This window comes from Apiospora aurea, assembly GCF_038362705.1.
Source record: "Apiospora aurea strain CBS 24483 chromosome Unknown utg000003l_segment0_segment0, whole genome shotgun sequence".
NCBI lineage: Eukaryota > Fungi > Ascomycota > Sordariomycetes > Amphisphaeriales > Apiosporaceae > Apiospora > Apiospora aurea.
This window is the reverse complement of record NW_027117390.1, coordinates 1,851,724-1,867,201: the sequence shown is the minus strand read 5'-3', so window position 1 is coordinate 1,867,201 and position 15,478 is coordinate 1,851,724. Positions and strand designations below refer to the sequence as shown.

The 15,478-nt window shown below is 42.7% G+C and overlaps 1 protein-coding gene across 1 annotated transcript; it reads right to left on the bottom strand.

Annotated features, from left to right (window-relative positions):
• Positions 1-9,878: 9,878 nt before the first annotated feature.
• Positions 9,879-12,475, bottom strand: PG986_004428 (uncharacterized protein; the record flags this gene model as incomplete). The annotated part of the gene is made up of 5 exons (XM_066840650.1): positions 9,879-10,301; positions 10,377-11,393; positions 11,487-11,703; positions 11,771-11,934; positions 11,996-12,475. 5 exons carry the CDS (start codon positions 12,473-12,475, stop codon positions 9,879-9,881), a joined length of 2,301 nt encoding a protein of 766 aa, XP_066703277.1.
• Positions 12,476-15,478: the final 3,003 nt, after the last annotated feature.

The window sequence follows — 15,478 nt, the reverse complement described above, 5'->3', positions numbered from 1 at the left end:
TCTTATCGAGATGCCGGACAGTTATTCTTACTATATTCGTCGTGGTTTTATTTATCGGTCCTCACCGGACAATTCCTCTCGGTATAGTGAGTGCGTTTTTAACCACCAGTCCGGGTATAATATGGGTTTTTCGGCCAAGGTGTTAATAAACGCCGCCCTTTAATACTCGAAGTTAGAGGCCGAGATCGAAGAAGTTAAGGAACGTCGTCGTGAGATAAATACGAAAGTACAGCGCCTTCGGAAATAAAAAAAGCTGTGGTTTAAAAAGATAATACGTGCCGTTTAGCGAAGCTTAAATTCTATCGAAGAACTAAAACGTGTAGAACGAGAGAAGGCGGAAGAAGAGGCTCGTTATAAAGCTATATCTAAACCGGTTCCTAAGGAGGTTCTAATATTGCCTTCCGACTTTTTATTCAACTAGAACGCCGTGTACTTTAACGTATTATTAAAGCCGTCATTATTAGCGGAGTTCGGGGTCGTTTTTTAAACTATTAAAGCTTCCCAGCGGCGTTCCCTAAGTGTTTCTTAGGTTCCCACGTGTTATTTTCCGTTGGGTAACCTTTCTATTTAACAAGGTATTTCTATCCCTTCCCTACTTACTTTTTATCGAGAATCGTTTTAACTTTATACTCGTGTTAATTTATCTCGACTTCTAACTAAGTTTCGGTTTTCGCGTTTTTAAAAGCTGGTTCAAGCAATAAAATATGAAATATAAGGTATATCCGCATTATTTTAAGTAGCGATAATCGGTAGTTAGTTTTTAAAAATAACTTCTACGATTTTAAATGGTCTAATTTTTTTGAAGTCTAGTTTTTCGCTTGGTCGCTTGGTTTTAATGTTTCGCCGTAGGAGGTAAACTTTTTCTCCCTCTCTTAAGGTTAATCCCTTTAACCTGGTCTGGTCGGCGTACTGCTTCATTTATTATTGGAGAAAGGTGAGGTTTTACTATAGTGTTATCTGTAACTCTTTTAGTTTTTCGACTTATATAGTCGCGACAAGTGTTAACTCTCTTTCTAAGGGTGTTCTAGTAATTTTTAAATTATACCCGTAATTTACTCGAAATAAGGATATACGGGTAGCCTCGTTATTTACGCTATTATAAACGAACTATATTATAAGTAATAACTGCACCCAGTTATTTTATTTATGGTTAACGTAGTAGCGTAAATACTATTCTAGTATTTAGTTTATTCGTTCGGTTTATTTATTCGTTTAGGGATAATAGGCTATAAACAGCTTATATTTCACGCCGAGTTACGCTATTAGCGACTTTTAAAACTTAGCGGTAAACAGTTTGTCTCGGTTAAAAATAATCGTTTCAGGTAGCCTATACTAATTAATAATTATTCGTAAAAACGTGTAAACTAAGTTACTAATATCGCTAAATTCCTTATACGGCAAGAAGTAAGCGTACTTCGTAAGTTTATCCGTAATTACCAGGATACTATCGTAGTTAACTTTAATTAAGGGTTCCTTTAATAAGGGTAGCTTAACTACGAAATCGAGTGCGATTATTTTCCATACTCTGTCTAGTAGTGGAATTAATTATAGTTCTTTATAAAATCGATGTCTGGCGGCCTTAGCCTTATTATAGAGGTTACACTCGTTAACTACTTTAATCACGATTGACTTAAAGTTTTTACAATCGAATTGCCTAGTGATTCGTTTTTAAGTCTTAAATACTTCTTAGTGTCCGTGCGCGGGATGCTCGTAAAATTCCTTAATAAAGCTCTTACGGTACTACTTAGGGATGTAGATCTTATTTCGGTAAAAGACGAGGTTATCTCGTTTCTCGAGGTGATCCCTGGTGTAGTTAGTAAGATCCGGGGTTTAATCTAGTTGTCGGAACTTGGAGACCTAATCGTTGTTGTACTATACGGAACTTATGGTATTTAATTGTCGTAACGGCGTGAGGTTGCCGTCCTAGTCGTAGGTCAAGATAGTCCGTGTCTTAAGTAGGATTTCCTCCTGGTGGTTTAATCGTCGGCTTAACGCGTCGGCGCGACCGTTTTTATTACTTTTATAGTAAATAATGGTAAGGTTAAATCTTGAGAGGAATTTAGACTATCGTACTTATTATTTATTTAGCTCTTTTGTCGTAGTGAACATTATAAGGTTTTTGTGGTCGGTATAAACCTTAACTGGTTCTACCGTTCCGCTGAGGTAATATCGCCATTTTTCGTAAGCTTTAATAATGGCTATTAGCTCCTTATCGTGAATCTAGTAATTGAGTTCTAGTCTATTAAGTTTTTTCGAAAAGAATGCGATAAGGTGCGATTTTCCGTTATCGTTCCGTTAATTAAGTTACCCTTTAATCGTATAATTCGATACGTCGGTCTCGATTTTAAAAGGTTTAGTAGGATTTGCTACGCGAAGCATTGGTTCGCTAAAGATTCGCTCTTTAATATCGTAAAAGGCTTGGTCTTTTTTTTTTGTTTATCGGAATGGTTCGTCCTTCTTCGTTAAGTTTATTAGAAGTGTTGTTAACCTATTAAATCCGGGGACAAATATTCGGTAGTAGTTGGCTAGTCTTAAGAAGGATTTGACCTCTATAGCGCTTATAGGCGTGGGCTATTTTTTAACTATTGAAATTTTGGAAGGTTCTATCCGGATTTTTTTAAGAGATATTACGTATTTTATAAATATAACGGATCGTTAATGGAATTCGCTTTTCTCTAGGTTAATTAATAAGTTAACGTCCTGCAGTTTCCGGAGTATTAATTTTATATACTCTTAGTGTTACTTATCGTCCTCGGAGTAAATTAAGATATTATCGAGGTATACTACAATAAACTTATTAAAGTACTCCTATAAAACGTAATTAATTATTATTTAAAAACTAACTGATACGTTAATTAAACTAAACGGCATAGCTTAATACTCGAAATGTCCGTATTTAGTTCGAAACGCGGTTTTCTATTCTTTTCTTTCCTTAATACGGATTAGGTTATATGCGTTAAAAAGGTCAAGTACTATAAAAATTTTGGCGTATAGCAGCTTATTTCGTAAATCGCTAATTAAGGGTAAGGGGTACCGGTTCTTAATAGTGATTTCGTTGAGCTTCCGATAATCGATGTATATACGCCACTTAGGTTTCCTATCCTTACTTTTTTTAAATAAAAAAGTATAGGGAAGCCTACTAATAACGTGAATAGTCGTATAACTTTTTTCTCGAGATTTTCCGTGATATACTCCTTTAAGGTTTATTCGTACTCTTGATTAAGTTTATATATAAGTATGAATAGGGGTTCCTTTTTATTTTTAAAAGGGTATCTCATGATTTCACCGTGTGTGAAGCGGTAAGCCTGTTTTTAGTTTCCTATTAAAGAAAGCTTCGAATTGCCGGTACTTTTTCGGTATAGTCGTCGTAACGTTCGGTTTAGGCTTTTTAGCAATAACATATGCCCTAAAGACCTTAAGTTTACTGGGGGGTCGCTTCTTAGACCGCTGCCTATCGATTAAACCTTTTCCTGGTGTATCTCACTGAAGTTAGCCTGTTTTTTAATTGATTTTGGGATTATTTACCCGTAACTAAGGTATCCCTAAAATTATGTCGTATCCTACGACGTCTATAATATTACACGTGATTCGTTTATAACGTTTTTCGATATTAATTAAAAGGTTCGCGATTTCTTTTCGTACGTCCTTATTATCGTACGTTATAAATCCTTTATCGACGGTCTTAAATCGGTATGGGGCGTTCTTTTCCTGTTATTTTAAAGCTAGGCTGTTAACGATTCGTAGTGAAATATAATTACTTTGCGTTTCGCTATTTAATAGCGCTCGGATAGTAACTCTTTTAATTTCGATTATTAATATAATATAGTCGTAGATATTTTAGTTATTCGTTATTAAATATAAGGATTTATCGTGTCCCGTCGGGTATCGTTTTTTTATAACCGGCGGAAGTCGTTTTTCGACCGTTATAATAAGTTTCGTTCGTTAGTTATTCGTTGGTAGCGACGGATTTATACGTACGGTATTTCGTAGTCGTACGGTGGTAACGGTATTTAAGATTTTGTTATTATGGTAGGTCCCTTAACCTAAAAGTTTTAGGTATCTTGGAAGTATTATGCGCTTTTTTTAAACGTTTAGTAGGCTCGTGACTTTTTTTTAAACGTGCTATAGGCACTCGTTATTAGTGTAATCCCTTCAGTCTTATTTCTTTAGGTGGCATTCTCGGGGCTACTGTGGAGTCTTTTTAACTAGTAGGTAGGCTCGTCGGGGGTCAGGTATAGTTGTCTTAACCTTCCCGATAAGGTGGTTAAAGTATAGTTGCCTGATTAGGTGCTTACCAATCCTTCGAGGGAATTATCCCTCTTCGAGCTTTTTATTAAGTGCTCGGTGCAATTATCGTGGATATAATCGATCCAAGCGAGTAAGAAATGGTTATTATGTGTTGGCGAGATTTTAAGATCGTTACCGATAACGTAGTTTCTTTTTACTCTTTATTTAAGTCCGTATATAATGAGTACTTGCCGCAGTTTTCGTAATTTAAAAAATATAACTCCTGGGATCGTTAGCTATCCGTCGATATCTAAGTCTCGGGGTTTTATTATTTTTACGGCGAGTTCGGGTACAAGCAATCCAATAAGCCGTTTAGAATCCTTTAATCGGCGCTCGGCGCGGACTAGGTTATTTTTCGGGTTTTTATTTTCGTTACTGCCTTCGCTACTTTCGTTATTATAAAGGGTTTATCGTTATACTATTGCGAGGGTACGTGTAATACCTTACCGTTTAAGGGCTTTAAAGAACCATCCCGTTCTTTCCTTATCTGCTAAGTAATCGTGGTAATTATCGTCGTAATAAGCTGTCTAGGATAGGCTATTATGGGGCACGTTTATTGTGCTATTAACGCTGTTTCCTTTAATAGTTATAAGGGTTAATCGACTATTAATAGTATTAATTTATCGTCTATCCGGGACTCTTCGAAAGTCCTTTTTTAGGGATCGACAGTTTCGGGCGAAATATTTCTATTTTTAACAGTTATAATAAGTAACGCCCTATTTCTTATCGTATTTATTATGTTTAGTGGTATTAAGGTTTATAAGTCCACTATAATAACTATACGCTATGCTGCTTTTTAGTAATATACTATAGTGGTAACGCGGTCGTCTTGTATTGGTTAAGACTCGACTAGTCTACCGTTATTATCCGCCTTGCTTTTCGCGGCGTCGTTCGTATATGCGAGTATCGATCTTAATAGTAAGCTTTATATACGAAAAGAAATTATTAGGGGTATTAAGCCGGCTAAGTTCGTCCTTAACGTTTTTTTTAACCCCCGGTAATATATTATAATTTTCGTGGCTTCGGTATAATCTAGTCGAGTTATAATACGTCGGAACTCGGCGGTGTAAAAAGCGGCTAACCTTTTTTATTTAAGAGTTTCTAATTCTTTTTTTACTTATCGCTTTTCGTCGAGGTTCTAGAAGAGTAACTTAAGAGCTTATTCGAAATTATCGTAGCTTTTAAAAATTCGTTATACCTTTACGCGGCATAGCTTAATTTACTAGTTATTTTCTACTAGTTCGTTTAGGTAGGGTTTAAACCAGGCGAGTATTTTGTTTTTAAAGAACGAGGCGGTGTGGATAACTCGCTGAGTAGCGTCCTGGAACGTTTCTTTATAAAACCGTTGGTAAGCTTTAACCTAAACAAGAAATCCGCGGAGATTTCTACTTGTCCCGTCGAAGGCTGCTAAGGTACTAATCTTTATGCCTCCTTTAAAAGTAACAGGGGTTTAGATAATGTTGGCGGTAGTACGGAGGAGGCGTATTTCTTTACGTAGCTCGTCGATGTCTAGTGTCTATCTTAGGGTATTTTTGGCTAAGAGTTCGTTGCGTTCTTTTTCGAGTTTAACGTAGTAGTGCTAATAGTTAGCGCTCTCCTGCTTAAGTTCCTTAATTCGTTTAGCCAACGCTTGTCGGGTAAGGCTATCGTCGCTATCGTCGCTGTTTACCTTTATCGCGGGGTTTCGATAAGAGGTGTTTACGGTAGCAACAGGGGCCTTCCCGTGGCGAGGGGTATTACTAAGTCCAGGTGTAAACATGGTTCCTATAGGTACTATTACTTAAGGGTCCAGGTAGTGATTCGTAAAAACAAGAGTGATTAAAATATAACGAACGCTATCTAGGTTCCAAAAGAAACCTAGTAAAACGTACTGGGGTTTTATATTTAGTAATACGAAAGAGTATCTAAACGTACAATAGAAGTCCACTTTTATCGATACAATATATAATAGCCGTAGGAATAAAGATAACTAAGGTACGTAGACTTAAAGGTATTTATAATAGGGTTATTAAGGCTGTTTGCTTTACTAATAGGTTAAATTAATGTTTAAATTAATTATTAAAGTAAAGAGTATCTATATAAAATATATAGGGAATATTCATCGTTATATATCTAATTTCTCTTTTATTAATTTCCTTAAATCTCGGGGATTTCGCAGCTCTCGCGAAATCCTATCGAGCTAACTCTCTGGCTTTTATCGCGATCCTAAAAGTCGTTACGCGTATTTTATTTCTACGTAACTAGTATTATCCTACTATAGTTTATTCTTTTTTAACTATTTAATTCGTACTGTTTAATTCGTACTATCCAATTCGTACTATTCAATTCGTACTATCTAATTCGTAGTATTAATTATCGTCGTAATTAGCCTTACTAACCAATAAAATCGTAATGACTAGTAGGGTTTCGCTAACTGGTGGGGCTTCGGATTACGCTGGGTTTTTATGCAGAGGTTTCGGGGTATCGTAGGGCCGTGCCGTAGGGTGGGTTCTGGGCCGCATAGCTGGGCCAGGTCGTAATAATTATATATTTACGAAATACCTTTTTTTAATTAGATTTATTTTACGTTATTTTAATCGGATTTCGCGTTTTAAAGTTCGGTTATAAATTTAATAACGTAAAATTAATTCGGGTAACGTGGTTTACTATTACGCGACGTATATCACTTAGCGATATACCTTAATTTAATTCTAATATAATTAAACTTTAACGCGTAATACTTTTATAATTATAATACTTAATTAATCTTAAAAAGATCGGATAGTTTTAATAATTTAAGCGACACGAAACGGACTGAATTAAATAAGCTAAAAAGTAGTAATAAAAGCTTATAATATACCCGAATTAACTTTACGCTATTAAATTTACGGCCGAATTTTAAAACGCGAAATCCGATCGAAACGACGTAAAATAAATCTAATTAAAAAGGAAATACTTCGTAAATATATAATTAATCTAAATATCCGAGGGATGCCTCCTAATTTCGCTAGTATAAAAAATATAGCTAATTTTTTTACCGCGTCGCGCGGCGGCGACCGCGTCGATAAATACTAGGTTAAGCGTTTTATCGACCGTAACCCGGATTTAAAAACTAAAATAAATCGTCGGTATAATTATTAAAAAACTTTTTACGAAAATTTTAAAGTTATTTTTACCTAGTTTACGCTAATCGTAAATATAAAAGCGAAATACGGGATTATTAACGAAAACATTTAAAATTTTAACGAGACCGGCTTTATAATAAGCATAATCGGGTTAATACTCGTCGTAATACGCGCCGAGCGGCGTAAAAAAGCGAAATCGGTCTAGCCTGGTAATCGGGAATAGGTAACGGCGATTAAATATATTAATTTATAGGGCTAATATATTTCGCCGTTTTTAATCGTTTAAAGTTAATATTACCTCGCGAACTAGTTTTACGAAACCGATTTACCGGGTAATTAAATAATTAAACCGATTTTTAATAGCTGAATTAATAACGAAATAAGTTTAAACTAAATTAAGCATTTCGATAAATATATTAAATCGTAAATGAAGGGTCGTTACCGCCTCTTAATTCTTAACGGCTACGAGAGCTATATTTCGGCCGAATTCGAAGTATATTACTAGAATAACGATATTATTACTATTAATATATCTCCTTATTTATTACACTTATTTTAATTTTTCGATATAGTACTTTATTCGCTTTTAAAGCGTATTTATTCGAAAAAAATCGAGCTATTTATTAAAGCTTTTATAAACTATATTACTAAGCTTAAATTCTTTATCGCCTTTAAAGCCGCGCATTTTACTGTTTTTACGGAAATTAATATTAAATCTAGATTTAACGTATTTAATTTAGTACTTTATAACCTTAACGAGGTAATTAATAAGCTAAATATGCGTCTCCGGACGCTTATACTTAACCTATCCCGTTTAAAAACGGCTAGTACCTATAACCCTTAAACGCCGTCTAACCTTTAATCAATAACTAAGCACTTTACTTATATTAAAAAAAAGGTGTTTACCTATTAAAAAAGCTTTTCGACGCCGATTTTAAATACGGTAAACTAAATAGCGAAAAGTATAATTAAAATAGCCTATAAAATAATCTTTATACGCGATAAAATATATATACTAAAAGAGGCTAATTTAACACTTTTTAAACGCCGAAAAGCTAAAAAGTCGCGAGTCTAGCTTAAAAAAGCCCTTATTATTAAAGAATTTTAGTAATTATAAAACGAAAAAGTAAAAAAAAAGCGTTTAACGCCCGATAAAATAAAAATAAAGGTTCGTTAAAACGGAGAGCGACTAGTAAAAAGCGTTATAATATTTACGGCGAAATAAGTTATAATACGCGAATATATAAAAAAGATATAAAATTAAGCGAAAAATCGGATAGCGAATAGTTTTAATTAATTTTAAGCGTTATAATTAAATTAATTTATATAAAAGGGTCGAGAAATAGAAAAGGTGCGTCGCTAAGTAATATACGTCGCGTAGTAGTAAACCACGTTATATTATAAGCTTTTATTACTACTTTTTAGTTTATTTAATTCGGTTCGTTTCGTGTCGCTTAAATTATTAAAACTATCCGATCTTTTTAGGATTAATTAAGTATTATAGTTATAAAAATATTACGCATTAAAGTTTAATTATATTAAAATTAAATTAAAGTGCGTCGCTAAATAATATACGTCGCGTAGTGGTAAACTACGTTACGTGATTTATAATTTAATATACTTTAAATATAATACTTAAGAGAGCACTTATAAGAACTCTCTAACTTTAACTAGAAAGGCAATAATATATGCGTATATATGAACATCGTAATCAGCTTTGCCATTTAAACACCATAATAAGCCTAATATCAATACCAGTAACAGTGATAATCTCACAAGCCGAGGAGACAGTAATAGTAGACTAAAGGAGGAAAAGGTATCCGTAATCCCCTCCCCTGCTCTCTCCCTCCCTCTTCCACCCTCGCTTCGCCACCTGAGGAGGGACAATCTCCCTCCTTTTCTATCAAATACATGAAAATAGCAGAAAAATAGCCCGATCTTCCCACTCAAGACTTTCTGTCCACTTTCCTAATTAGTGAAACCCAACATCTCCTCCCGGCTATAGATAGTCCGCCCAATGATCCAAGATATGATTTGATCCCGGATATGTGAGGCTGACCCAGCGGGGCTGTGTATGCATTGTGTGTGTGTGCGTGCGTGTGTTGTGTTCTGGTATAGAAAGAAGGCAGATGATGTACGAACAAAAGAAAGTCCAGATAAAAGCCATATCAGTGACGCCGATCTACGGGGGAATTGAGAAAATTTTGTTTTGGGCGCATGGAACAACTTTTGCAACATGAAGCTCGTGTCGTGTCTTGTTCCCTTCCAACACATGAGAATCCTTCGCAGCCGCCAAGAACAATGCGAGACTCGCAAGTAGCCGACCAACGCCTTGACATGCCCAATGAAGATGAATGGGGTCCGAGTAACGGATGAGAGTAGATGCAATACCAAGATAAGAGAACCAATAACTCCACCATGGCTAGCAACGCGCGAGATGCGTAAAGCAGGACTGGTTCACAGTAGCTAATCGAGAAGGGGCCGAGACTATTCGGCGCCAATCTCCCCAGCTCCTTCCATGAACGTGGACGGGTTGAAGTCGAAACCGCCGTCTGCGCCGTCGTTGTCATGGAGGAATGAGTCAAAGTCGAAGTCTTGGAGCACGTTGTCGGACGTAAGAGGGTTGGCGAATTCCATCCCAAAGTCCATGGGACCCGTGTTCTCCATACCGAACGGCTGCGAGGGATCTGGGTGTACCGGAGGAGCGACGGGAGCCGGAGCCGGAGCCGGAGGAGCAGATGTCTGAGCATTGGGCGCCGGCTGACCCGCACCAGCATTCGGCCCGTTCTTGGCGAAGTTGCCAGGGTTGACTGGGGTGATGGGAGTCGCGGGAGTGGGAGGCTCCGGTTCCTGTGATTGCTCCGCTGCGGGAGTGGCACCTGCTGCGTTGTTGGCCTTCTTTGCAGCCGCCTGGGGATCAGCATTGTCAGCAACAAGGCATCAAAGGGGCACATTGCTGGAGTATAGTTACCTTGCCCTTGGCACCTTTCGTGTCCTTCTTCTTGGGGGCGGCCTTGTTCGACTGCTGGGGTGTCGGGGTGCCGCGTTACTGGGAGCTGGCGAAGATGGCTGTGTCCGGCCATTCGCGTTGCCACCAGGCGCAGGGGCAGATGGTGGAGGCATGGCACGCTGCTGTGGTGTTCCTTGAACTTGGCCTTGAGGGCCTCCTTGGGGAACCATGGGGTTGCCGCCGTTGGGACCCCCTTGCCATTGCATTTGTGGGCCACCGGGAACACCTGGTTGCCCTCCTCTAGCAGCCATCATCTGGGGGTTCATCTGCCCACCGTTGAAGGTCTGGCCGGGATGGGAGCTCGGCGGTCGCATACCGCCGTTCATCTGGACCATGTTCGGATCCATGCCATTGATGCCCTTGGGGAAGAAATGGGGTGCCATATTGGGGTCACCAACATTCACGTTCTGGGGCATGAAGCCCATCTGGTTGGGGGAGCCACGAGATTGGCCACCTTCAGGAAGAGGCGACGGAATACCCGCAGGGTTCATCTGGGGAGTGCCGCGCTTCATCTGCTCGCCGGGGTTCGGCGAAGCACCTGCTCTACCGCCTTGTGGGGAAGCATCGGGGAATGGCTGGCCGGGAGGACCTCCAGGAACCCCGGGACCAGCGGAGCCATCACCGCGGGGCATGCCACCACCCAGGCTGTCTTGCTCTTGTCGAGCCATCATGAGGCGCTTTTTGTTCTGCTGCTCCAATAGCATCAGCTGCATCTGGTAGTCCTGCAGCGCATGGTTGCTGCCGCCACCCTGGGCATTCCCTGGGGCACCAGGTCGCATCGGGCCGCCAGCTAGACCTTCGGCGTTGTAGAATGTGTTGAGCTCAGCGCCATTGGGTTGCGTCATCATGGGCGATCCTTGGCCTTGGGGGACTCCTGGGTTGCCCATGCCTTTGTTAGGCATTTGATTGCCATGGTGACCGGCCATGTTCTGGGCGTAGGTGGCAATGGACTTCTGCTGGTTGGCAGGCGGCTGGTTCTGGAAGTTCTGGAACTGCTGAGGGGTTAGTGAGGTCGGGTTTATGTTGTTGGCGATGAGCAGCTGGGCGGTCTGGGCATGTGACTGTGCGGCGGAAGTATTGCTGACCTGTTGTTGACCAGGCATGCCCTGCTGTGGTCGTCCGTTAGGCATCATAGCTGCCTGCTGTGGGTTGAAGGGAGTGTTGCCTTCCAGGCGTGGTCGTTTGTTGGGCGAAGGCGCATTTTCCGCTGATCCAGGCGATGCTGGCCGGCGGTTGCCGTCCATATCCGAGGGGTCACGCTGCATCTGGTTCTGCTTCTGCTGTTGAAGCATCATCTGGGGGCTGCTGACATTGTAAGCAAATGTGCAGATATAGATGGATCAGAAGTCATGAGACATCGATGACTTACTTTTGGTTGTTGGCCATGGCTTTCCTCGCCAAGTTGTTGTTTGGCATTTGCATGCCGTTGGCCATGTTGCGCATCATAGGGTTGAAAGGCATACCGCCGGCCTGGTCTGGTCGCATACTGCGCAGCAGTTCTTGCTGCTGGCTCTGCTTTAGCCGGTTTTGTGTCTGGTATTCTGGTCAGCGGATGCGGAGGGGGATTGAGGCTGGCTTCAAGAGGGTGATGTACCTGAGTGTGGTTGATATATTGGCTCACTTGCGCATTGTTGTTGCCCATGCGATTACGCTGAGCGAGGTGCATATCCCAAAAGAGGCCAAACCATTCGTAGAGAAAACACGTATCGGATGACGCGATCAAAGGAGTCGGGAGGTCCTTGGAATCTACATCGTGCTTGTGGTCGATTTCCATCGAGTCGTCAGATACGCCATTCAAGGCGTTCCCATTCTCGTCGCGTCGGCTACCGGGGCTATCCTTGGATACATTGAGCGGCTGGTCTGTCCTCAGGAGAGAGCGCGCGCAATCGACCATGCCCTCTTTCAGAAAGTAGTCGTAAATATACGTGTTCAGCATACACCGGTGGTTACGATCATTTCCCTGCATTGGCTGGGCAGGCAGCGCGCCATTGCCATTGTTCATGGCCATGGGTATGGGTGCACCGCCGACCGGTCCGCCCATGGCGCCCATGTTGGCCATGTTCACGTTGTTCATGGTCCTATTTGTCGGAGCTCAAAGCAGACTGCGTCTGCGGTCATCCGTAAGGATTGGTCAGCTAAGCGAGCAGTCGATGGGCAGCTCTGCGGTTGATCGAACTAGGGTCGCGCTGCAAGGTTTGTATTTCGGCTCAGAACGCGTAGAGTTCGTGTCTGAAAATCGAAATCCGGGGCAAATGAATCCAAAACAATATCAAGCTTGTCGATAAAGGTGAAGCGCCGATGATGATGACGGGAAATCGTTGATGCAAGGTTCGCGGACGCGATGGGTGCGTGCGGCTGGCTTGTCCTGGCGGATTGTTGCGAAAGGGGTAGATTGAGTTGACCGGTGGCGCGGTGAGCGACAAATGATATAGAGTGACGTCGTCAAATGTCGTTGTTATCGTCAGGATCGTGGAGGGATGCGACAGCGCTCGAGAACGATTTGAGCAATGAGGTGTTTCCCGGAAACTAGACTGCGCTGCCTTGCAAGCTGAAGGAAGAAGGCGGCAGGGCAAGTGGGTTGTGTGTTGGATGGGTGTGTGGTGGTATCGGTCGGAGAAAAAAAAGGCAACGGAGGACGGGCTTTTGATTTGACTCTGCCTATCAGACCCCAGTCTCCCTAACAGCTACGTTTCGGAGATTGAGACCTAGAGAAGGGTAGAGACGTGTTTTGGCCCGACAAAACGACGGACGAAATGCGAAAAAAGAGAGCTGCAGACAGGATGCAGGTACAATGCGACAAACACTCAACAATGCGGACAGATCCAAGTGCAGATGGGAATATACAGGCCCAAGGCCCAGGGTCAAGGGCAAGTTGCTATGATTGCCAGGTCTGGGGTAAGTTGGGGGCGGTAGCGTAGAGCTTGGTGACTAATTTTGGGGGGATGATGGACGAGTTGTCACTTTGGCTTGGGGGCGGACGTGGCGAGCACTCAGCCGCGACACAAGACGGTCAGCAGACAGGTCGAAAATCCCAAGTCGTGGTCGTACCAGCGATAGCCGCGAGTGGTGCGATGGAGGGAGCTGGTGATGGCTGAAGGGCACCCCCGATTACAGATCAACCGCGTAGTGGCCGTGGCCGGTCGGAAAAGGGTGGCTAAGTCGCGATGCGGAATGGGGTCTGGCGAGGCAGACGGGCCTGGAGACGAGAGAGGGCGCGCTTGATCAGAATCGGCGTGTGGGAAAAGGCACAAGGGCGGCCTGGGATAGAGAGACACGATAGAATGCAAAGTGATGTGGTATGATGCGACACGACACGACACGGCAGATAGACAGACACTTGCCTGAACTGGTCTTCCGAGTCTTCTCGACTTTGTCGACCGATCAATTGAATGAACGGCGGGTGCAGTCGGAGGACGAAAATTAAAATACGGGAAATGAAATGAAGGCCAAAGGGCTAAGCAGCAGATATCCTTCCCGTCTCTTTTCGCTCCTGCTTCTGTTCTCTCGCGCTCTAGCCAGTGACGCGCAGCAGTTGTCGTCGTCCCGCTCATTCAGCTCTGGGGAAGAATGTCCCTAGGGGATGGGTACGAAGCAAAGCAGCAGGCAGGCAAGGTGGTGCGGTGCTGGGACTTACAGGAGGGAATTGGGAGAAAAAAAAAATGGGCGCGACGGGGAACGGGGGGGGCTGGTAAATGGCGGAAGTGCAGGTCGGGACTCACCCTTCAGAAAAAAAAGATCAACCGCCAGGATAATTGATAGCGCGACTGGACGGGATTTGAAGCTCGGGCGGGTTGCACAACGAGCCACGAACCACGGCCGTCACGATTGAATGTTGCCCGAGTGAAGGAAAAGTCGACTCGGAAGCACGCACGCACGCACGTTGTTGTATTGATCTTCTGTTTCCTACAGCAGGCTGCTCTTGTGCTTCTTTACCCAGAGAAGCCGAGGGAAGAGGTTAGGTAGGTAGTAGGGGAGTGCACAAGAAGGAACTCCGTAACGGTTTAGTCGTTAGAGAGCGGCTTGCGCTGGGCTTTGGCTTTGGCTCCCGTCTTCTGCTCTGTCAGGCCGCCTAGGGAGACTGGGCCTGGCCCTGTAGGCGATAGTAGTGGCAGAGTGGCAGTATGCGATAGAAAGGTACCTGAGACTGGCGTATGATTTGTAAGGCGAACCGGGGTTGAATCTAATCGTCTCCCACTATAAGAGGCCAATTTGGTAAGGTCGGATCGCAGACAGCTGCTGCGCTAGCATCAAACATCAAGACAGGTCGTTCGACGAAGGAGAAGATATGGGGGGTAGAAACAATGGGAGGTGGTGAAGTAAGTTGATAGGTAAGGTGGGTGAAGAAATTGGGTTGATGCTGTGTGGGCTCAGTCACTCAGTCAGTCAGTCAGTCGTTGCTTAGGCCATTTCGTCGAGTACAGTGAGAGTGTGAGGGTGCGTCCATGTCCATGTCCCATGTCCATCTAGGTCCGCCTACAACTGATGCCAGCAGCAGTGCGGGTGGTGCGGTCTGTACCGGCACTCTAGGAGGAGCATGCAAGCAAGTACATCTACTAGCGGTATGCTACAGCTATGCAATTGCAACTACTTGACCCTAACAGAAGCTGCATTCAGAGGGTTGATTCATGCCTCTATCTCTCCCTATCTACGGACTACGGGACGGCACAGTCGAACTGCTCCCAGGCAGCGCACATAGTGCGCATGTAGGTATATCCATAACACATGGCGGAAGCAGGTCCTGTAGCCAGATATGAGAATGGATTGATCGACTGGAACCAGATGAATGGGGGGAGATGAGACAGGGCAGCCAGCTTGCATGCTCACAGAAAGCTTCAAGGAGCTTGGCCGGTCGCAGTGCGCACATTTCAGAACGGCCAAGGCCCGGTTAGCGTGACCGTCTCTGCGTAGCTCTCAGCACGGTATCCACACTTCAGGCCGCTAAGGCAGCAAATAGTCTTGGCAACACCACATCAAATTTCAGGTTCATGATAACGAGTTACATAAAGACCGAGGAGGCTTCTGGAAACCTCAGGAGTTATGTAAAAAGCCTCATTAGTGATTTGGGGCGGCAAGAGAT